This window comes from Zerene cesonia, chromosome Z (genome assembly GCF_012273895.1).
Source record: "Zerene cesonia ecotype Mississippi chromosome Z, Zerene_cesonia_1.1, whole genome shotgun sequence".
Lineage (NCBI taxonomy): Eukaryota > Metazoa > Arthropoda > Insecta > Lepidoptera > Pieridae > Zerene > Zerene cesonia.
Genome location: NC_052122.1, coordinates 8,367,888 through 8,393,689, shown reverse-complemented (window position 1 = coordinate 8,393,689; position 25,802 = coordinate 8,367,888). Strand labels below are relative to the sequence as shown.

Sequence of the window (25,802 nt, the reverse complement as noted above, 5' to 3'; positions counted from 1 at the left end):
AAAATGTTAGGTTATCTAAATCGCAAGATTGTAATCTATCAAATAATTACAATCCATAACATTAGCTTGCAATTTAGATCATTATTTTTCATTTGACTACGACTGCGACTGATTTTGATTCGAAAAACGGCAGTCATATATAGGCCGAGAATTTATTTTTCCTAAAGGAGCGTCGAGCTTTCGGTTTTTCGTTACAAAATGGTTCCTGGCTGTTATTATTATATTATAAAAGCCTATTATAATTATTGCACTTTATTTTGTAGGTATGTTTCATTCCATAGCACCACATTTGACTCTTACAAAATCGGTCTGAATTTTCAGACACATCTTTTTATAGTTCAAAAATAAATTGTTATTTATTGGAATGTGGATCAAAACAATACATTATTATATCTTCTGTTATTAAAGTTTTTGCAAACCTCTCGGTGTGCAAATTCAGCATTATTTCAAACAATCTTATTCTAATTAAAATCTATTAATTGAATGATGTGGCTTAATTTCTACGCTATTCATAATTAAACTAAAAGCAGATTGATTAAACTATCTGTGAGTTTACGCCACATAAACTTGACCTTTATGGAAATTCTATTTGCGAAATATGTAGGCGAATGATCAAGAATAAATATTCCTACCACATTTCTACACTACTAAAATACAATGTTTGATATATATACATACCCAATTTTCATTTTCAGACTATTTTACCTAAAAAAATAGACAAGATTTTATTCCTTAACTATATTTAATTCGCGTAGAATGTTTTCATGTGATATTGGTTGACTGAAAGACTGAAACAAAAAATTTCTTTTAACTTTCCCTCGTCACAAACAAGTCGAAGAAATCTTTTTCCGATATCGCTTATAAGATATCTTTAAATATGGACGTTCATTGCTCCGTCTAATTGAGTTGTACCTAGTTTTAATCTCAAAATTCTAGATATGTCAAAACGAGCTGTAAAATTACATAGTTTATGAAATAAATCGTTTACATTTTCGATCAGATATCAATAATTTACTTAAAATCTCTATTGGGTGCAACATTTCTGATTAAAACGTTTAAAACGTTATAAACGTTAAACACTAGTAATCGTCGACAAAAAAGATAGTAAAGGAGTCAATGCAATATGAATTATTTGATTATCGTTTGTTACGTTTTAAATAAATTTTGTATCTATTTATCAACAACAAAATTATAACAATATTATCTATATATTTTTCGAATAAGAAGAATCATTAAAAATATACACTTAGGAAAAAAATAAAAACAAAACTGCGTAGCTAGCAGACCGTGCCGCGGTAACCATTACTCAGTGCTGACCATGCATCGCATTCCAAATTTTTCTGTATACTTAGTTTTTACAAACCAGTGAACGTTTATAAAGTGCCATTTAATAAACGAAAAAAACATACCCTCAACAAGGGGTATAACATAACTGTGTCCGACTTTGAGCTTAAAATGATAATCGAGTTCATGTCAGTAGGCATTCATCGTTTGAAAAATGACGACACTTTATTGTTCACACGTTGAGAGCCCACTGGGACTTTAATCTATAAATTGTACACGCTTTATAGTCCCTGTGGTCTCTTTCATAAAAATAATGGTTAACCCTCCATGATTATTAAAATTCAGATAACAGGAGATACCTTTTGAAGTAGGTACATTAAATATAAAATGGCATGTACGTAAATATGAAGTGAGCTTCTTTTTTTATAAATATACATCACCTTTTTATAAGTTTATTTGGAGATTTTTTTAGAAACATGTGAAATATTTTGCGTTGATACCTATTTAAAGTTTATGTATTATAAGAACGGGCAAAGCTTGTTACCATGAATGTTATAGCGAAATTTTTGGGTTAAGGAAAATAAAAACAAATCTATCCTACTGATCCTACTATCCTACTATCCTACTAATATTATAAATGCGAATGTTTGTAAGTTTTTATTTGTTTGTGTGTGTTTGTTGCACTTTCACGCAAAAACTACTGAAACGATTGCAATTAAATTTTGCAACGAATTTGTTGCAACGAAGCGATATTATAGTATGATATATGTGACTGGCGATAATCAAGAGACAGGAGAGTGACATAGACTTCTTACCGCGGAAGGACATTCCATTCCATTAAGAATTTCCTTTGACCACGTCGGTGACGTCACACCAAATAAATATTTTTTAAATACTATCTATCATTTGACCATTAACGGGGGATTCTACGATCTACCTCAATATCGTTATAATTATTGAAGTATATTATGCAACTTTTTTAATAGAATTTTATCCTTTATTTATACCGCATGAAAAATGTTAATTCGTGAGCGTAAAGTTTAATATGCGCACTACGCAGTTAAAAAGTTAGATTTATTTTTCAAACGGAAGGCTCATGTCAAAAGAATTTGAATAAGCCCAAATTAAAAGGATCAAAAACATTCTGTTCCCATTTTCAAAGAGCTTGTTAGTGGCGCCATCTATTAAAGGCGGGAAATTTTAGGTATGAAATGTCAGTGCTGTACCACAGATAACTAAATAGTAACTACGTCTATACCAACCAACTCCGCGAGTTACATCAGATTAATTAGCTATTCACGCGAAGTAATATCTCATAAATAATTTAAGCCCTACTCTGATACGAGTCAGATCGTAATAAGATTTATTTTGTTTCTATTTCACTCTGCGTCGTCTGAACGGAGGCAAGGAAATATTTATTGCTATTCACAACCATCATTTAAATAATGCGTGGCAATGTATATGTCATAATATTATAGTTGTGTTATATATTTATTAAGAAATGTTTTATGATTAATTAAGTAACATCTAACAATCATACCGCTTCCTTAAGCTTTAGCTGGGTAATGGGGTTTCGCTAAATGCGAAATATATAAAAAAAACTTAAATAGAAAAACAACGTATGTCAAATATTTCTTTCTTCTAAAAGATTGCGATTTTACTTCAATCGTAACGTGTACTTAAATCTTATGAAAGTATTTTTAATTTCAAAAATATCTCGCTCCTAAACGTAGTATGTAAGATTCCAATAATTGGACGTAGGTTATATTTTCCAAAGAATCTAAGAAGCTTTCCGGATTATAAAATTTTAGTATCTTTTGACACATATCAGCTGCAGATTTGTGGTAAGAAAACACACACATGCACAGATAAAAACTAACAAAACCTATAATCCCTTAACATAAAAAACCTTAAACAAAAAAAATCAATACAATTTATATTTAATCGGGTTTCAATTGTTTTATCTTAACTAAATATATCGACATTGAATAATGTGTACCGCAATAATTGGTACAAACACAAAAATGGATAATGATTTTCTGTACCATAAACAAAAAAAAATCAATGGCAGCAACGCGCCGTGAAATTCAGTTTCCCGCCTTAATTATTATGATATGGCATCATGCTATTAAGAGGAGCAATTTGTTTAAGCGCTCGGGAACGGCGGCAAGAATTGCTATTTTTATTTTATATTAATAACCGTGATGAGATAAATCAAGGAGCTGAGACAATCTTTGCCTTGTCTCTAGAGCGATATTGTACCTATATTTTTATTTATGTGTTTTCATAATGAAAAATATTTTAACCGACTTCAAAAAAACGACATCCGACTTTTTGTGTTTGCTATTTCAAAAGTTTCGTCTGGGTCATTTTGATGATTCCTTTTTTTACTTGAAAGCTGGTCCCATTTGAATTGGGTCTAGTGATGACAATATAAATGCGGCTTATTTTTTTTTGTTAAAAATACTCATCTTGTATGAATGTTTCTAATTTTCTCCGATCACGTCGTTTTTTCAGAACTTTAAATTGATTTGAGATTTTATATATTATAATTAAATATAATATCTATATATATAAAATTCCCGTGTCACAGTTTTCGTTGCCATACTCCTCCGAAACGGCTTGACCGATTTTGATGAAATTTTTTGTGCTTATCCGGTATCTATGAGAATCGGCCAACATCTATTTTTCATATCCCTAAATGATAAGAGTAAGGCAGAACAGCGTTTGCCGGGTGCAGCTAGTAATCTATAATATCTATACAATGACAACTAGAATACCCAAATACGTTAAAGCGTATTAAATGAAATGTCTACCGTTGTTTGCTTATAAAATATTTATTTCTTGTATCACAATCACGTAACATAGTAGTTAGTGTATATAATAAATTACTAGTTATAATACATTATCAAATATTTGTCAGAGTTGGAAGAACCGCTGTTTTAAATAAGTTTAACCGGTACTACACTTCACAGACTTCTCAACCTCGGAAACAATTAAAATAAAAAGAATATATACATTTCACAAAATCAAAAACTTAATTGCGAGTATAGCAGAAATGCTTATAGACTAGTCATTTAATTTCATTTACATGAGAAACGAAGCTTGTTCAGAAGATTTAAGAAAGAAAAAATAACAAAGATTTAATATCAATAAACAGAGCTAACGCTGTTGGAAGCTACTGATTTAATTACTCTGAATAAATCATAATTGACTTACAATGGCATTCTCATTGCGAATTCCATTTAATCGTGTGTATCGGTGTATACGGCAGTAACTAGTTCCGTTCATCAGTCGCCTACGATTTTATCGTTGTCTACTGAATTTCCATTAAATACAGACTCCTCGTTAAGAGGACAATGGTTCACAATATATGCAAAATTAGAACCTACTAATGAATAGTACCGGAATCGTCTTTCAGATTGTGAAACGCTCCGTAATCATTTTGAATAATGATTGTTCTTGTTTATAGTTGTTACATACTCAGGATAAAATTACGACGGAAATGTGCAAATGTTTAAGAATTCCGTCCTTTTTAATTTTTTATGTATTTTAAAAATAGAATGGGTTCGCGGAGAACATTGAAAATTCTCAATCAACATCAACAAAATGTTCTGAAAAACGTTACAATATCTTGACTAATGGAACTCAGCATTACCATATGCTATGAACCTCTAATGTTTTTTTAGATTATTTAAGACACCAAACAGCTTTACACTTGAATACACAATGAGTAACATCCAGGTGTTGGCGACGTCATAAAAAGCTAAATGTCTCCAGAAGCTGTTAAAATTTTTACAGCGTGCATCCTGCGCAATAAACTCGCGAAAACATTCATTAAGAATTATTTGAAGCTCTATGTAAAATGATACCTGTTTGCGAATACTCTCAGACCGCCTACGATTTTATTTAAGTCGGACAGTTCGTAAAACTTTTTTCTATTTGAGATAGTACGCCAACGTGGAATTCCGTCTATATACTTTTAATATGAACTAGACGATCTTGTTTAAGTAAAAATGATACTGTCATTAAAAGCATATGTTAAACCTAGCTCAAAATACGTTCATTTATTAATATAAATAAAGTATGTATAAAATGAATTTAAGAAGAATGATTTTCTTGCCGATTGTTTAAACTCAAACAGTTATTTATCAAACATACTTCTCTTTGAAGTGCATTTGATTCAATATAATTCCTACATACATTGTTAGAACAAATGCTATCAATTTTTCGATGATAATTTAATAAATGCCGTGCATAAACAGATAATTTACGCTCATTTAAAAAGTTATTTGTCTTATAAAAAAACAGGAATATACTTACGACACATATAAAACAAAGACTTTATAAACATCGAAATATATTAAGATTCTTAAGTTGGCGCTAAAGTCAGAAATAAACGTTATTCACTTTCGTCTGATCGACCCCTAAGAACTTGATAACAAGAAACTGGAGATTCTGCTATTGGCTTCAGTTAATGGGAAGCATAATGTATATTCTTCTACACTACAGCTATTAGTAACCGTGGAATAGACGATAATATGTAGAAACAATTGAAACGTGAAGGGAATTGATTCAAATGTATTAATGGCTCTTGTTTATTCTGCTTGAGGCAGCTGTTCAGTCTAAATGCTCCGTCGTATTCAATTATTAACCATGCTCAGGCAAATGGTTTCGTTCTATTTTTATTTTCATACAAAAGGTTACTACGGTTTAAAAGATAAAATAAAATGAATGCGGAATACCTATTCCTACATGAGCACCCGTATTACTATCGCATTATTCTTTGGCTTAATTCCGACTCAGAACAAATCATCTACATATTGTTAATAGAGCTAGCATAAAGTTGCAGATTTCTAGGTGTTCTGTTTTATTACGTAAGTAAATGAATAATTACGGAGAAAATGTATGTGAAAAATAAAGTAATTAATACACACAGCCATTAATAGTCATAAACCATACTTTAAAAGCACAAACAACTACCAACATAAATATATCCATAGTTATTGATTTTAACACCATTACCAAAGTCGCGGCTAATCTGAAACGCGAACTATCAAAATACGTTTAGAAATTAAAAACTTTTCAACGGATTTTAAACGCGATTTATTCATTATATTATTAACCCGACGTTTCGAACACTTTACAGCGAGCGTGGTCACGGGGAGACAACCGAAACGTCGGGTAATTAATATAATGTATAAATCGCGTTTAAAATCCGTTGAAAAGTTTTTAATTTCTAAATGTATAATACTCGCGTGAAACCAAACACAAAAAAATACTAAAATACGTTTAACTTGACAATGGGAAGGTCGAATTTGGTTGTCTTACTTCGTTGTAAGTCGTCACATGTCCTTATCCATTTACAAAAGACTGGAAGTTTGATTTAAATATTGGAAACTACATGAATAGTCCAAGACATATGTTCGGTGCTTATGCATTTGATAACACTATTTTACATGATATGGAAGTATAATTTAATTTTTTCTCACTAAAAGAAGGAGTAAATGTTTTTTCCGACGGCTCATTTCTAAACTTGCTATTTATTTTTGATATAAAATTCCTTAAATAAATAACTTTATTGTCAATATATTTCGAAGAGGCTTTTAACTCATAATAATATATGTTGAGTTATAAATTAATTATAGAAGTAAATTAATTATTATTTTATGTTGCTATTGCTCTATTGTACCTTTAACAGAAATAGCTGCAGTAATGAAAACATATTAGAATTTAACAACAAGTTTAGAGGGCTTAGCAAACTATCAAGGCTTGAAGAAATAGTTAAGTGGATTGCCAGACCTTGATTAAAAGAACTTCTTGTAAATGTCTATGGGTATAATGGGTAGATTAGTCTAGTTGTTATAGTTTTTTTTTTCCTTTTTTTACTTGTATCAGAACTGCACCTTATTATTTCAAACTATGCCCATAAGACAATCTCCTGCTACTCTAAATTCATAAGCGTGTTATTGTTTACATGGAGATTTATAATGAATTGGCAAGTATTCGCCATTATAGATCTTCGTAGCTCGGGTGTCGACAGTAATTAATATTCTTATATTTTACACACAACGCCATCATAGACTAACAAATCGCACACGATTAGTCACATCGGCTAACATAAACCTTTGAGAATAAAGTAATAAAAATGAAAAACAAAAGATTGTTAGTAGCGGTAGAACACAACAGAAGATCGCAGTGTAATTTATATATAGCAAAGACAAAAAATAAAAATGTGTCAATCTCAAAGCAATATTAAATAAGGTCGTTCATTAGCCTTTATATCGTACTAACTGAAATTTAGCGTAACACACATACAAATGACAATTTTTTGCTATGATTACGACTACTCCCGCTAAGTTCTAATCTCTTTCATAATTTCAATACCAATGTGTATTCACAACACTATGGACTGACAGGGAACTGCCACTATTATCTGTGGTACCAGGTTAGTAATGCTGAAAGTCAAACGTTTGTACGCAAATTATTTAAAGTGATCAGTCACGCTTTGCGTAGGATAGTAAAGGATAAACACCACTTGACCAAAACTAACCCTATCGCACATGTTAAGTGGGTTGCTTTTGACATTAACACCACTTCTGAGCCCGAACATAATTGATTACTACTGAACGATTACGGCCTGAAATAGTCGGTACTTTTGGTAACAAAATTAATCATTCAAACGCATAAAAAGTAGCGTCAGGGCCTAAATATTTAAAAGTGTTGTCCAAAAACATTTTTTTTTTTTTTGCTTTCTGTGGACTGTGTGAAAATAGTGTCTGAAATAATGTAAAGATTTTTAAAAACATGTCGATTTTAAAGATGTATATGTTAAGCACAGTCTAACACACAATTTCTCTAAATTTTACGCATGCTTCTCAATTTAGTATTTCATCTTATTAACATCCCTAATTCAAACCCAATTACTATATACTTGTGTGATATATATTACAAGTTTACAGTCGGGAAAATTTGAATTATCTTCTCTCACATAACATATTTAAAGATAAGATTATATAAAATGTATACCTGCTTAAATACCCTAAAAGTAGCACGGTTTATATATAAATCATTAAGACTTGCTGACCCGTCAAATGCCAGGACAGCGTTTTTTCAAATATTAAGGAAAAAAAACAATTCCAACGTATGGCTAAACTGTTCCACGGTAATTTTATATATACGTATCTGTTCATTTATATCTCCATTACCCTCAAGCTATAAATACGTTTTTCGCATTCACAAACTTTTTACCAAACTCCTTTCAGTAGAAACGAACTCTGAACCGCTTATAATTATTTTAAAATGATTCAAAAGCGGTTGAACAACTTTTCTTAAAAATAATTTCGACGGTCAAAAAATTTGTTCCAAAGTTCATTATAAGGGGAATATTTAAGTAATATTAGACCTGTATAAACGAACTTAATATATCTAAAACACTGCAGCTGATGTTGCGTAAGATATCATCCCGACATAAAAATACCCTTTGGGACTAGGGCGCCACTTTATTTGCACGGACCTCTATAAAAAAACCTTTGCGACGAATATGAACCGTGAATCTATTCCTTTAGTCGACTTATTAAAACAGCTCGGAATTTCTTACAATGTATCCGTTATTTTCGGAGATTTTTTTTTTTGGTATTACGTTATCTTATTTGGTTATAGCATAATAAGGGCTTTCATTCGTTTTTTTTTAATTAAACTACGAGACTGTTTGTAAATACAATACAATAATATTAAATCTGTTGTAAAATACGAAGACTTTTAAGAGTATAAGCTAATTTACTAGTAAGATAAATACAGGCGAACAAATTAACAAAGTTTACAGCCCTCTTTAACTTTTACCATTTTAAATGATCGATGCTCCTTACACGATATGAATATCGGATTATTGTTTCTTTTTGTTTGCAGATCTACGCGCTCGTCTGTGTGATTTCTCAATTCCAAGAGTACATTGATGGACGAGGAACCGCTGCGTTTGATTACTCTGACAGGGTAAGTTAGAAATGCCTGGTCGAAAACTGTTAAAATATATCATAATTATCTATTTACGACCATGTTTAAAGTGATATACGTTACACCACTTAAAGAATAGGACTTATGGTTTGTTGAATGTGTAAATGTACGCTTGAATTAGGATTGAAATAGTTAAAAAAATTTAAACATATAAAAACGTCTAGTAGGCAAGACCCAGACATAACGGCAATACCGATTAAAACGGTGTATACATTTTAATGATTTTTTTTCATAGATTCTTAATGGATTTTTAATAGTTTGACAAGTAAATAAATAAATAAAACAATGTCCAAAAGCCAACATCTTTGCCCCAAGCTCATGAATCAAAACAGATAGACGGAGTAATTTTCGTAATAATTGTATTAGTATGGATTTACATGTCGAATCACTGGGCTCTTTAATCGAGTTATTTAACGGTACTAACACAAGCCATGACCATAAATCTGACTGCGTAGGGGATTAATCAGTGAGGTCAACATTAATCGTAGATTCTCACAGACTAGACCATTGGCAATAGATGCGTGCATAGCAAATGAAAATTAATTACCATTCAAACGTCCTTCAATAATCACACTATAAATGCGAAAGTTTGTTTGTTTGGATGTTTGTCGGTCAATCGCGCGGAAACTACTGAACGGATTTAAACGGCATTTCAAAAAATAAGATTTTTTTACTAGCCATTGCCGAGCCTTTAACCGTATGAGGAAATAGAAGGATGAGGATATCCTCTAGAGATGCCACGAATAGTTGATTGGCCGAATACCGAATACCGAATATTCGGCAACGCTGTCGGCCGAAGCGCCGAATATTCGGCCACCGAATATTCGGCACGAAATACATGCTTGTCGGGGGCGCGTTCGCTGGAATAAGACAAGTAAAAACCTGTTTTCCTCGTTGCGTTGGCGCGGCAGGAGATCGATGGCTATTTGTTTCAATTCAATTGCGAGTAAAGCACGTTAAGGATAGTCGCCTAGATAGGAAAGCCGATCCTTACAAGTGGTGGTTAGCAAACGAAAAACAATACCCAAACATTTCGAAATTTGCTAAAGTGTATCTTTCTTCTCCTGGAAGTAGCGTGTATAGTGAGAGGTTATTTTCTGAGACTGGTATCATTTACGATGAAAAGCGTAGTCGTTTGCTACCAATAAATGCTGAAAAGCTTGTTTTTATCCATCACAACTTACCACTGATCAATTTTAATTACTAAAGAGTTGTAATTTGGAAATAAATAGATAATTTTGGGTAATATGATGTGTCTTTTTTTCATTGATTTGCTATTCGGTATTCGGCCGAATAGTACGTATTATTCGGCCGAATACCGAATAGTTGAAAAGTGGCCGAATAGGCCGAATACCGAATAGCTGCCGAATATTCGTGGCATCTCTAATATCCTCTTATGTTCTGTTTTAGATGAAATTACATTATTTTTTAAGTAGTGGCAGATAAAAGTATTTCTATTTCTATTATTCAAGGAATTCGTAAGAATTTCATCCAACAATTGTAGCATTCAGAGTTAATGAAGAAATTTAAAATCATATTTCTCGTGTTTTGGTGGTTGCACACAATAAATAAATAACGATACTGCGAACCTTTTCCACATTTGTAATTTAACAGATAGGAAATAAACAGAAATTATTCCACTATGAAAGAGGCATGAAAATTTTTAATAATCTTATGTTAGTGAATTTGTTGATATTTCTTCGCAGTTTCACCGCTTCCTTCATTTATACACACAAACATCAAACTTGAACTATTTTCTACTGAATAAGACTTAATTCAGAAGCACTATATATAAAACGAAGCACTATATACTAGAAAATTTCAGTGAAGCAGTAATATAATCTTAACATATTAGGAGCACTATCTCAAATGCTATGAGTAATTAAGTAATAATATTATTAGCAATATTAGTGCATGAGGAACTTATTTACCCTTATACATGACAAATAGTAATCTATTTACTTACTGAAAAACCGCATAATAGACAAACCGCGTCGCTATCTTTACCTCAAGTTGGTATGGATACGAGTTATTCCGCGAAAAACGTAACTACGGCGCTCGTATGTCGAAAAATGTTTACTAATCAAAAAAAAAAAATGAACACATAATTTGGTGAATATTGCTTGTACTTTAATTTTGTACATAATTATTTTCTTGGCGCGAGGTGCTAAAGTGGAATTCGAAAACAACATTTCAAATAGTTTATCATCACCCTTATTTAAAACTGTCGAAAGTCAAACCACCATTTGACACGACTTATGTGACTGTAGCTTTTGCTTTGGTACAAAAAAGAATACTTTCCTAATTTCAACATACAATACACACAATTATCTCAAAAAAAACCCGGTACAATAAACGTATAAGCCACATAAAAGAGAAAATCCACATGGTTTACACAGCAATATTGTAACGAAATATGAAGGTCGAACAAGCCCTCGAAATCCCTGTCACTGCTATATACACTTCACGCAAAGACTTAAATTGCAAGCCACAATAACAATGCTCGGCTAAGCTCGGTAGCTAAGCCATTAGCACTAAGCCCTCTTGATGGCTACTGACATGCTAATCAATCAACTTTATGTGTTTTCGACGTGCGGCGATCGACATTATAAAAGCAGCCAATATGTTACCCTTTTGAGCACTCGCTCGTGGTATTTTGTGTGTTATTGTTAACAAAAATATGACAATCAAGAAATATGCGCTGCTTTTGGGACGTCGGTTATGATTGATTGTAAACTCAAACTAGGACATTTATTTATTTAATTAGACTTCTAGGAGAACTTACATCACACACATATTTGTATATTCACTTGTTACCTTGATTTATTAATTTATTTATTACTATATTTTGTGTTAAGTGTACTGATGATATGATTCTTCCTTTCAATGATGTGGAAATATTTATGGAACCGCAATTAATATGCGCTATATATAAATAAAACCAAAGAGAAATAGTCTGCAAGTATAATTACTGCCAACTGTAATTTTATAGTGCATACGTAACGTTTTATTAGCAAGTGGGTTTTTTGTACTCTGGTGAGCATGGAAAGCTATATTTGATCCCCATTTAAAATCACAGTCTAGTAATACCAATTTCACAAGCCCCTAAAATTCACTAATTACGACCGATGTCAAATATTTGTTCCGCAAGAGAGAGAATATTACATTACATTAGAAGTTAAAAATTAATAACCAACTTCCCAATTTTCAGACACCAGAGCTTTTTTAAGGTGACGATTCTACTTTCCGAGTATTTTACGAGTAGTTAGTAACGTTTTTTGTTACAGAGCTTCACTCATCTAATGATATATATTCCCCTAATTACTACTAAAAACAAATGAAAGCATTTTTATATTATTCTAAAGTATGTAAATTAGCAGAAGATAATATTACATTTTTATCGTAAGTATTTGTTTTATACCTCTTTCAGAAAGCTGTTTTCTTGAAACCAAGTACTAATCTATTGGTTAGACTTTTATAGTCTATCTACGCAAAGTTATTGCCAGCGAGAAACGTAATAATGCAATTTCTCCGATATTGCGGTTTTAACATTGGATCGTATTAAATTTATTTTCGACGCAAAAAATAAACTTGTTAATCATATTTTAAATACTTCATAACATTCTCCGTAAATATATATTTAATATGTTATATTGTTTAATTACTATTTTATGTATAAATATTAACATATATAAGCAAACCTTAGGTGTAATAAAACAAAATAAAATGCGGAGTGATCGTTGTTACTATATTATAAGTGTGAAACTTTATAAGAATGTATGGATGTGTGCTTGTTACTCTTTCTCGTAAAACCAACTGATCGGACCTGTATATAATTAAAACAGAGACATATTATAATCTGGATCAGCACATCGGCTACTTCTTACCCGGATACTACGCGAGTATCGCTCCGGTATCCATTTAGTACAATGTGAAGGTTACTATCGGGTTAAACCATTAGTGGATTGCAAACAGTGGGAATATGACAAAAGAATGAGGTTTATTTCCGCATCTCATAGAAGGAAATGAAAAGATGTCACTCAGACGTAAAAGAATTTGTTCCGCTTGCGCCATAAACGCTGTGATGTTTTACATATATGTATCTTGCGTGGTACTTGCATGCTTTTGTGACTGTATAACCATTTAAGCTAATTTCAATTTATATTCGACAACCCTATATTTTCAAACACAATCAATTCAATCTTACTGTTTTGTCTTCGCAAAATGTAGTACTTGGAATGGATTTATGTTAATTAAACTAAGAAAGTATAAACTCAGATGAGTGCGGCGATTTTACTTGTTTTTGAAACAGAGTTAAAATCCAGCGTTGATAATATCCTTTGATATAATTCTAACTGTGAAAATTATAGTAACAAGCAATAACTGTCAATAATCCAGGTCATCAGCAGTAGCAGATAGTTATTCCTAGAGCATTGAAAATAGACCTGTTCTGAGATAATCATAGTAAAAATAATTACGGCACTAAATATATTGTTTTATTTATACAGTTGGCTGCAGTACAGTACACGGCTACAGCCCCACAGACCACAACCACTAGTTCTGCGCCGAGCGGGCGCCGACGGTCCGCACCTCGACCTCTGCCGAGCCGCTGCGACCCAGAAGAATTTTCCGAAGCACCCACTAGGACTATACGTAAGTTTCCATTTTGTATTTAAGTGTAAAAGGTAATTTTCTCGTTATATCATGTGGTGTTGGGCGACATTTTAAAACCAAGAATGTTAAAGCTTGGAATATCATATCATATAATATAATATATGTTTGTTACTCTACTGGGTGGATTTGAATGAAAATTTGCAATAACGTAACTTTTACATCAATATAAGACATGAGTTATATAAATACTTACTATTGTCCGTGGGTTCGTCCGCGGCCGAAGTCCAAAGTTATAATTTAGTATAATACTCGTATTTAATTGATAGCTTTGAAATAAAATTACTACTGTAAAAGAAACGCAAAGATGACATGGACTAGTGATATATATATACATATATATACTTTCTGTTTGTACAGTTATTTTCACAATTTTACTCAATGACGTTACTTTTCTCAGTTCGATAGACGACAAAAAATTTATAAAACAAATACACGTATCATCAATAATCTTCTCAAGGTGCGCTAATTATAATTCCAATTATACATAGGTATCAGATAGTTCAAAAACCTCTGAACTACTCGGTGTGTAAACTTGTAGCACATACTTCTGAAATTGGTCGCAAGTTATATTGACAACTACGGAATCTTACACCAACTACGGCCACAAGCTCTTGCCAACTTCTCTCAGGATATATCGGCGTAAAGTTGAATGCCGTTCGAGATTGTTGCATAATGTAAGGGCTATACGGCTGCTGGTTTAGATATTTAACGTTTAGTTCTTACTACGTTTACAAACAGATTTAATGCCAAATAAAATCATCTATTATTTGTAAGGCTTCCGGTATAGAATGCATATTGTAGCATAAAGCAAGTTCCATCTGCATACAAAATACAAATAATTTTTAAGATTATAACATATCATAAACCATATTAAAAATATCATGGGGCCGAATATTATAAAAGTTATATCAAGCAGAATAACAATATACTGTAGTAATAAAACAACCAGTTATAAAACTGAAAGTTTCATCGCATGACCAGCTAAAATAAATGTCAATTCATTGGATATTAAAAGGCATTTTCGTCAAAATTGAGACCAGTGTCTAAAAGCGTAATACGATACACAATACCGGGCGCTGTGATCGCATTCGCCTGTCGTTTTCAATGATATTCGCTGCCTATAACGTGGCATAACCGCCAGTGTGAAACAACAGATATTCATAGCAGTTTCACTTTCATTATACATGCTTTTAACTTCTAGATATTGTTATTAATTTCAACGTACGAATGATTTATTCATTTATAAAATTTAAATCCTTTTTTAATTGTTATATGTTTATGTTTAAGCATGTAGAATGGAAAGTTAAATGCTTTAAAAACGTATTATACATGTCACCTTAAGTTAAGTGGTAACTATTTAGTAATTTGTGCCTAAAGTTAATTCTTAGATCTATTTATGCCATAAACGTCTATGAACGTATATGCAATATATCAGTTAATAACAAATAGATCTGTATTGATAGCGTATTCAGTGGTAAAATCAATGGTTATATAGATATAAAACCATGGAACCAGTTATATATATATTGCTATCACAGTACATGAATCAGTCCAGTTTCGTAATATCGATATTTACAAACTTTTAAAATGATATATCAACAATTTAACAGAAATAATAACTCAATAAAAACAATCATAAAGCCTACAAATACAATCTTCGTTGTGTGAATCTTCACAAACTCGTTTAATATTTGTTTTAAATTATAATAAGTAATACTAATACTAACTAATAAATAATTATAATACTGACTAATATATAATTATAATACGCTGCAATTACCAACACACCGATCGCGTTAAATCCAAATGAGATTAATAAATCGCTGCCCAAATAATTAAGTACTCTCGATTAAATGCAAGAGCACACAAGGATGGTAAATATTATCGGATAGGTTGACACAATGACTATTTGACCGTATGTTTGGTCAGTGCCCACGTCCATAGCAAACACTTGGGTTCAGATTTATTTAGTTTGGATACTTGCTACGCCTCTAAAAGGTTTCTCGTAGAGTACGGAGAGCTATCTCTAACAATAGCTAAAGAAGCCCAAGGAATATAATTTGATGACTATACAATGATATGAGTAGTAAATGGCTAATAAGATAATGTTTGTGAACACTGGTTTATGAAATATGTATTTTTTAACAAAATTTAGACATCCATCAAACTGTCACAATTAGATCAAACTTATGACCATACAACTTGTGATAAAAAACTAAACAAAAAAATTTTTTCCTCTTTGGCTTAAAAGGGAATGAAAAATTAATTCGGCATGGGGTTGAATACATGAAAGATTTTGGTTTTGAATTTTTAAATTATTTGCATTGAAAGGTTTTGTATATATGTACTCTAAAAGTCATTATATAAATTGCATCGTACAATTTTGTTTGATAAATACCTCAAACGTTCCTGCCGCCTAAACTTAGTATAAAGTGTTATTTTTTACTTTTCGGTGGGAGTACGTTAATTATATTTTTGTGAAAATTAAAACCTACTTTATATTTACAAGCTGAGTGTTAAAAATTACGTGATTTTCTGTTATGAAAAATATCTGTATTCCTGAAATACTAAATTGAAAAAAGTAATAATTAAGGATATAAACACAAACGAATTTTTCTATATAAAAAAAAAATCTGTTTTTATTTTGTACTTATTGCTACTCCACTGACTGACCTGATACTTAAAAGATTCATTAGAAGACTAGAAGTCTCACTGACTCCCATGCGAACGAAGTCACGGACACACCTAGTACCATTATAAATTATCATCAAACCTTATTAGGAGCATTCAGTATATTAAAATAGATGTTTTACCCTATTTATTTTTGCTATTGTCGATGTTGACCTAAATTATTTTATAAGTCGTACAAGAAATTATTTATATTATCAACTTTATTAAAAGTATAAAGAGTAAAAACCAATTAAAAACAGAAAAAAAATGTTAATGTCATTATTGTGTAAGCATAATTTAAATAATTCCACCAAATTTTTTTGCAAACTTCAGTAAAAAATCTCAAGTTTAAATTTGATAAAATTTGGAGCAAAATGTAAATATTATGTAAATGTTAACAAACTTTCCCGTACGAGGGTTCTCGTTAATTAACATTTTAACATGAAATCGTTCGTATAAAAATACAAAACTGATAGCAATATTTGGTCGGTTTTAAAATTCATGTGAAATGTTCTTCGGCCAATTCAGGTTTTATAAAAAATAGGAAAAGGGGAATAAAACAAAATGTACTTTCATACATATTGAATTAGTAACAAGGTAAACGAAATCATTACTCATAATCTAATTATTGGTTATTAGTGTATTAATAATAAATTTGTAATTTGAAACACCTGCAGTGTAATTGCTACCCTTATTGTTTTAATGGTTAGTTAGTTCAATGTCATCTTTGAATGCAATCACGATAATTACTGTTATATGGTGCGTATAAATGCCTGCAGAGGGTTAAAATCGATAACGATTACATGCGGAACCTTCATAGTAATTTGAATAGACTTTACGTAATTCGTGTGAACGAGCAATAGGTGTCACTTTTATAAATTGTTATAGATGACCGCGAAAAGACAGTGAGGTTTTGTATAAAGAATCCTAACTATCATTATCCTTATTAATATCATAAATGCGAAAGTGAGGAAGTTTGTCTTTCTTTCACGTTGCAACAAAACGATTTTATGGTATGATTTTTGTATCTAGAAATAGTTTGAGAAGAAGAAAGTGAAGAAAGAGAGAAGGGTAGAAAGTGATACAGCGTACTTTATAATCATCAGCTTATATATTTTCCCAAACTAGCTCATAATCCACCACGCTGACTAAGTGCGGGTTGGTAGATCGAGATGGTCGAAGTTTTATCTTCAATATGGCGGTCTCCTAGTTTTCACGACATGTTCATGATCTTAACCGATTCGCTACTTTTTCCACGTTGAAACTATCGTTGACCAGGCGTACGTAGCACGTAGTAGTAAGGGTAATAGCTAGTTAGACATAGTATATGTGTGACACTGAATTGGGTATTGTATTTTTAAGATGCCAATATATTATTTATTAAAAGATAAATTGTTTGCAAATGCTGTTCTCCACTAGACAAAGTCGCCAATTGCTCTCTTTTAAAGTCAAAAATAATTATATTCGCACGCACACCGAATAAATTATAAATTCAATTCGTAACAGAATGTTAGTTGTCGGATTGCTTGATTTCAGGACACTCACGACCCAATTTTCACCGACCAACTGCAAAGACCCTACAAATTGGGTGATACGTAGCCCTGTCGGGGTATTCGTTTATTTCCTTAAATTGACAACCTAATTGGTTTGGTAGGAGTTCGTTTTACTTTCGATTATTTGTACAGCTAATGTTATCTTTGATCTGCGACATATGTGCTACAATTGTAATGATTATTTCCTACAAATATACGTATATGCACGTCCAGTATCGTCAATACATGTCAGTATGTATAATATCGATGTGTGGACCACTAATTTTTGTTCGGAAGTACTAAATATTGTTATTTCTTCAGCGTCGGTGCTTTCAAAGGCGAGCAGATCAGCAGTAAAGAAACACGTACAATTTCCTGATGAGCAAAGCTGCATCGAAGAGGCTCCGGAGTCTATGAATGGATCTGAAGAGAAGTCATGTAAGTATCAATATTTACCAATAAGCAGTACTTTTTTGGTATTAAAAGCCTTATAGCCTTAAGTTACTATTATAATTTTTACTATCATTATCTATTATACGTACGTCATATTGAACAAGCAAAACACAGTGGCGCAGGAGAAATGTAATAGTGTCACAGTGCCTTGGATTTGTTATTACATACATATGCAGTTTTAAATTAGGTACCTACCATGTTTCATTACGTCCTCGCACTAAAGAAACATGAATTCACCAATCTTAAATTTTAGAATTAATTTCCCGAATAAAAACTTTCGAGTATTTCATAATTTTATAAACTTCAATACTAAAAATCTTTATTGTTAGACGGGATTTCAAATAAGCCCGAATATTTCCTCTCTTTGCTACATAACATTGTTACAGAAATACCTACTGGCTTTTATTGAAAATTGATACAGAAACGATTCGCTTAACTTGACCACGCTCTATTGTTAATTAAAACATCTTTGTGTTGTTTCATTGTATTCTTGCTTATTTTCTATAACTGTTCGCATTCTTACGACTCGATTGTGGAAGTTAGGAATGCTTTAAATCTTTGTTATGGGGGTTATGTCTAAAAATGTAACAGTAGGTACATTCTACAAGGATCTTTATAGCTCCCTAATTAAGACTGTATAACGTGTCATACCAACCGGAGGCCCCTCTGTTTCCGTCGTCAATCTTTGTATCCCCTTTAACCTTTTTAAGAAGCTGACAGTTCTGAGACGAGTTCTAATGTAATCATTAGTAAATGTTCGTGGACGGTGGTAGCCGCTTACCACCAGGCAAGCAACAAGCTCGGTTGCTCAAACTCAGTTGATCTTTGTATCACATTAATTTATATTTGCGTTTAAGAATTTAACTAAAAATATCTATAGCTGGACTGATTTTAATGTCTTTAATCATAATGTTCCTTGGTATGAATGTTCTTAGTGTAACTATATTTAATATCAAATCAATTATATTTCAAGGTTCTAATCGACGTCATTGAAATTTCCCAATTAAAATTTTCTCAGATACATCAATATGTTATTCTACAAATAGTACATGTGTGCTGCTTTTGTACATGTATGTGTATTGTAATAATATTTTATGACAAGTCTCTGTGAATATGGATTGAAGGAACCCGACCGCAGAACTGTAAACTACGAAGACAAACTACCTCGTACTTATTACAAGTCTCTTCACAGAATGCTTTGTTTGTGTTAGTTTAAAATATATGCTTGTTTTATTATCGTGTTTAATGTATTAATTGCTTCAACCAAGTATACTCTACGTGGTATATAACAAGTAAATGTCAGTTGGATAATACGCTTTCGGAGTGTACGAATATCGAATTGTTACAAGGTAGAGAGATAGCTGTGACTATTTCCCGCTAAAAGTATTGAACGTATTTACGTCAGATTCTGTGGGCAAATAGGTTATATTTCGACAAGCAAATTGTCCCAGGAAAGACAAAACAAGCAAAGCCATAGACTGAATATTGTAAGTATTTTATTATTCTGTGACGAAAATTATACAGCTCCAAGGAAAACTTTAGAGATTAAAATGTTTGATATAGACATAAAGTACAATTACAATTGAAAGATCAATAAAATTAGGATATCAATTTTGTTATCCTTAATAGACCAAGGATTTTTGTGGCACTTAGAAGTTAATTTATACATAATATATGATAATGATAATCATCATCATCATCGTCATCATCAGCCCATATATGTTCCCACTACTGGTACACAGGCCTCCTATGAGGGTTCAGGCCATAATCCACCACGCTGGCCAAGTGCGGGTTGGCAGATGTCACATGTCGTCGAACTTTTGATTCTTGGACATGCCGGTTTCCTCACGATGTTTTCCTTCAGATAATGATAATGATAATGATTAATTTCCCAATAAGAAGAAATTGTAGGTTACAAATATATAGAGATGTCTATTTACGAATTTATTAGCTATTTTTAGTAAATGTTATTCTGCTGTCAGGACTCAAATGCTGACGAAACTGAACGTCAATCTGTCATATTTAATCACTCACTATGTTTATATAGGTTATTTATTTTTAAACAATTCTGATTTTAGTAAAAATCTGTACCTATCTACCATAAATGAAATTTATTTGATAGCGAACAAAATAAAAAATATTTATCGAACAGAATTGTGATAAAGGGCATATGTAAACAAAAACAGCTTTAACACATAAAACATCAATATGCATATTCAAGAATATGTTAATTTGTTACAATACGATCGTCAGTATAATTATGTAATTCATTCTGTTTGATGAGCGTTTATCAATTAATATTTGGCAGTAAAGCCATTACAGATGTATAGAAGCATATTTCATTATTCAAGTCGCTTCATCTAAGAATTTAGACTGAATAATCATATTGTTTTATGATAAGTAATAAAGTTAGAATTTTCATAGCGTTATTAGAACCATCATAAATATTTAACTCTGTAAAAAGACAGCCGTAGTAAATCATTCTTAGCTTTTTTTATGCTTTAAAAAAGCAGTGGTGGCTCAGTGGTGAGAACCTCGGACTTTAAAATCAATAAGTCGGGGTTCGAGACCGGGGGAGTGTGCAGGAAATAAATTGATTTAATATTGAAAAGTTCGACGACATGTGACATCTGCCAACCCGCACTTGGCCTGCGTGGTGGATTATGGCCTGGACCCTCATAGGAGGCCTGTGTCCCAAAAGTGGGAACATGTATGGGCTGATGATGATGATTTTTTATCCTTATTAAACACACTTTTTTTTTTAATACATGTTTATTTTAAAAATGATAGTGGTATAAAGCTTAAAAAACCATTAATTATGTTCGAATACTGAACACCACCAATCCATCTAATTAACTTATGCCATTCGTACCAATACCTGCATGAGACTAATTATTATATTTAATCCAAAACTGAGAATATGTTATTGCCATACAAAGTTCTACAAACCTCATAAAGCTTCCTATTTACACTGAAATATAATGACCTATTTTATAACTCATGAGCTTAAAGCTCGTGCGTGACTGTTTTAGTAAAAAATGTGAAATATTTGCATAACATTTAATGTAAAATGTAAATTTAAAACAAAATATGTATTTCACGTTGTCGGGTTCCAGTACTTTTCTTCTTGTCCTTTTTTGTATGCCTTTAAAATCTGGTAACCTTTTGAAGAGGCTTCACCTCTCCAATATGTTAATTGTCATCGCTCATCAGGTGAAGCCATCTGTCAGAACCCCTTCATTTGCCATCTCTAGCATGAAAAGATATAATAGATGCCTTGTTGTGGTTAGAATGTCGATATTACAAAGTCTTAGTCTTAATGATTTTAGTTTGCAACGTTTTATCAAAATTGGTATGAGTGAGTCAGGTGTGAGTGTTGGTTTACCTTTGGTATATATTATTTGAGCAAACGAAAGCAGAATTAGCACACGTTAACTTTTAAAGGTAAAAGCCTTTAAAAGTTAACGTGTGGGATGAATCGACGAACATCTTGTTTGTTTCAAACGAACTGCTGGTCCTGTACGGACCACGGGCGAATTTGGAGTGGGCCTGCCAGTATCAATATATAAATGTTTAATAAAACTATACAAAATGTCTCAATGTCTCGAAAAACATTGTCTACGGTCTACGACGCTAAGCTGAAATATATTATGCCTTAGAAAATATTGAGTTCAATTTTACTTGGATTTATCTTAGCGGATGGAAACAATTTTGCTTTAAGTTTTCATCGCCAAAGTTTTCGCATTTATACCGAGAACTCGTAAATTAAATCCAAGTTAATATGTCGATACATTGAGATGTGTTTTGTGTGATATCCTGCAAGAGAATAAATGTGTCATCTTGTGATTGATAAGCAGTTATGTTGATGTTAATAAATGGAACAATGAGGTTCAAATGAGCTCCCAATGAGTGCTGATCAGAACCGTTCAATAGAGGAGATTATAGGCTTAATATGTGTACATTGGTAAATATTTATGTTTAGGTATTGATAGGACTAGCTAGTTGATACAAATATCGTTAAAGTAAATTTTAGCTTGTTCTTTTCAATAATCCTCGGATATTTTCCTTTTTACATGGAAATGGAAGTTTCTCCACTGCTCCATTAATTCTCAGTGTATCTCGTTTATCACTTAGGTTAGATTAAGGTGCTAAAGCAATTCATCATAATCTTGGTAGGAAAGAATTTCAGTCAACTTTTTCTTGGTCAATTATAAGTAAATATATAGAATTTCAAAAGCCTTCCGACACTTTAATGAAAAGTATTCAAGTTAGATTTTTTAGTGGTTAAACTGAGTAGGTACTATTTTATATGATTGTAAAATATTAACTACACTAATATTAAATGATATTTTGCATATGAACTTCAAAGTAAAACTTTTGTATGAATCCATGGTAATAAATATTATTTCCTAATTTAAAAAAAGATGTGTACGTATAATTCAGAAAAAATCTTGATTGCTCAAAGGTAAATTTTTACCGGTATAGTATAAAACCTACTGGCTTTTACTGTTCCTGTATTTCCAGTCTTTGACTCTGTAATGCACTCATTGTGAATATAATTTATTCACAAATATTCACAAATTCTTAAAACAGGCTAAGACAATGACTATCTTGGCTATAGGGCAGATGATATACATCTGTTTCACTGATAGATTTTCCTTATGGACAAGTAGGTGATCAGCCTTCAGCCACCAGGAATCTAACTCAGGACTATGCTCACGCGTTGACCACTGTACTAACGAGGCGGTCGGTTTCTTCCAACTATTCGAATGTAACACATAGATAAAGCTACCCAGATTTTCAACAGAAAGTAAAACAAAAATCTGGAGTGTTGCAATATCTCATAATTTATTCACTGCAAACATAAAAGAAAATTAATTGTAAATTATGAAGTCACTCGCTCTATCACGCAATAAAAAGAATATAACCCTCCTAAGAGAGCATGAATTTTTTTTAGTATTAAAAGTAATGGAGAAGAATACTGTACAGAAATAAGGCATTATTAAATGTAATATATCTCTATCAAATACCAGCAAAAAATCTTTAGAGTAATAAGGAACATCTAAGCAATTTCCCCATATCAAAATTTGAAGTTATGCTCCAATGCCAAATGCCACTTATATCGTTTCAAAACAATAAAACACAAAAGTGAGCGTATGAAGGGGTTGTTATCACATATCATGAATGTTGAATCACGGACCTTATAACACCCATACGATATTATTCATATTCAATATCATTTTTCCTTCTACAACTTGCCCTGAAGATCAAAACGTAGAAAATCAAGTCAAGCATTTTAAAATTCAACGTAGTCGGGAAAACGTGCTTTGAAGCGATTGTAAACTTGAACGGAGTATTTATGTGGGTATCTCAAAGTCGTTGTCACGAAGTTGGTTTTGAAATGTTTTATATTCGCCGCAATACCTGTGGAACGTCTGGTACCATGCAGCTTTTTGGGTACATTGAAATTTGAACTTAAATATACATGGAACTACTTCTTATACAAATTCGAATTCTTTATTCATTTCATCCCACCGATTGAATACACCTATTACTTACTTTGAATTTAAGTAATAAATAGATACGTGTCATTATCTCTAATTGGTGAATTCTTCAGAAGCAAAATTAAGCAGCATTTCTTGGGTGTAGCGTAATGAAATGATGATATGGTAACTACAGGCACGTACATAGCATGTTGTGGCTGTTTAGAAAAACTCATTTTGTGTTTAGTAAATGTTCCTGGCTTTTGAGATTTTTCATTTACAAAATACAAAAAACTGAAAAAAACTCTATGCACTGTTCCTTTATTTATAATCGTGGAAGAGAAAATGTCGTATAACTCGAAAACCTGCAGTTGCCATATTGTTCGCTCATTACGCCAAACCCGTGTATCTTACATTTGGCGTTTTGAATTTTTTTTTTAATATATTTTGCATACACTGTTATGCGCGACGGTAAAGCTCTTAATTCCCCAGTCCTATTCCTTTAATCCTGTGACGAGGATTAAAGGAACGATTGACGAATCCTTCTTCATTTTTATCCTCTCATATCCCCTGCAACATAGTGAGTGATGTGGGGGTCTACTCATTGTCCATTGGCCTTAAAAATAATTTTAACACGTAGGATTCTGTACCAATATTATGAAACAACAGAGTTTGAGGTTGCTTATTTTAATAAGATAATCAAACTACTCGGCTCGATTAAAAAAATCCTTTTAATTTCAAATCGATCTTCGAGGAATACTACGCATAATATAACATCACTCTGCGAACAATAGGAAAATCTATCAGTGGATAATGCGTAATAATTTTCGTTATGAGAGCAGACGGAATTGTGTAGTTTTAGAAGCCCTGTATCAACACGACAGGTGTAAATTTATTTGTTCTCACAGCGTCCCGCGTGATCAGCTCGTTGTGGATGGAGCTGGAGACGGAGGTGCCACCGCCGGAGCGCTGACGGCGCCGCAGCGAGCAGTACTACCGGCCGATTTCGCGCGCGCGCATCGAGCGCCGCAAGATGTCCGCCGCCGGTGTGCCGCCCGCCGACCAACCCGATATACAGGACTCATCTTTGTAAATATCTACTTGTGTACTTGTATACTAGAACTTTATCCTTGACTGATCACAGGCTTTCAATTTCCCCGGATATCCAAGATGCATTCTTGTAAATATCAACTTGTATACCAATAAGAGATATTTTCTTTACACTTTATTATCTTGGAATGGGATGGGAATGAACACCGGTTTACAAATTCAGTAAATATCTACCTATTTGTATACTTGAAATATCTTCTTTACCTTTGAATGACTGATCACAGCTTTTCAATTTCCTTTCTACATGGTATTTAACTGTCTAAGCATAGTTGACTATATTTAGATTTAATTTAATCTATCTAGATTATAACCAAATAGGTATAGATACCTAACTAAAAGTACCTTCGAATCATGCAAGTGAGTATGGCCACGCTAGTCTATCTCGATGTCAAAATTTGTTCAATTATATACTATGACAACATATACCGATATCTCGTCTAGATTTTTGTCAAATATTTTAAATGTAAGGTTGTATGATTGTATCCTTGGTGTATTAATAAGAATATGAATTACAAAGCGGGTCACGATGTTATAAAATTAAAGCGTATTATAACCTCATATATTAAGATTACCTACTTGTAAA

The 25,802-nt window shown here is 32.2% G+C and overlaps 1 protein-coding gene across 1 annotated transcript in view; it reads left to right on the top strand.

Moving 5' to 3' along the window:
• Positions 1 to 25,291, top strand: part of LOC119835652 — a 43,718-nt gene extending 18,427 nt beyond the window's left edge. The window contains exons 6-9 of the mRNA XM_038360608.1: positions 9,193 to 9,276; positions 13,806 to 13,950; positions 18,495 to 18,611; positions 25,018 to 25,291. Coding sequence (XP_038216536.1) covers positions 9,193 to 9,276; positions 13,806 to 13,950; positions 18,495 to 18,611; positions 25,018 to 25,082 — 411 coding nt within the window. The 3' untranslated portion in view covers positions 25,083 to 25,291. The remainder of the gene's footprint in view (positions 1 to 9,192; positions 9,277 to 13,805; positions 13,951 to 18,494; positions 18,612 to 25,017) is intronic.
• Positions 25,292 to 25,802: the final 511 nt, after the last annotated feature.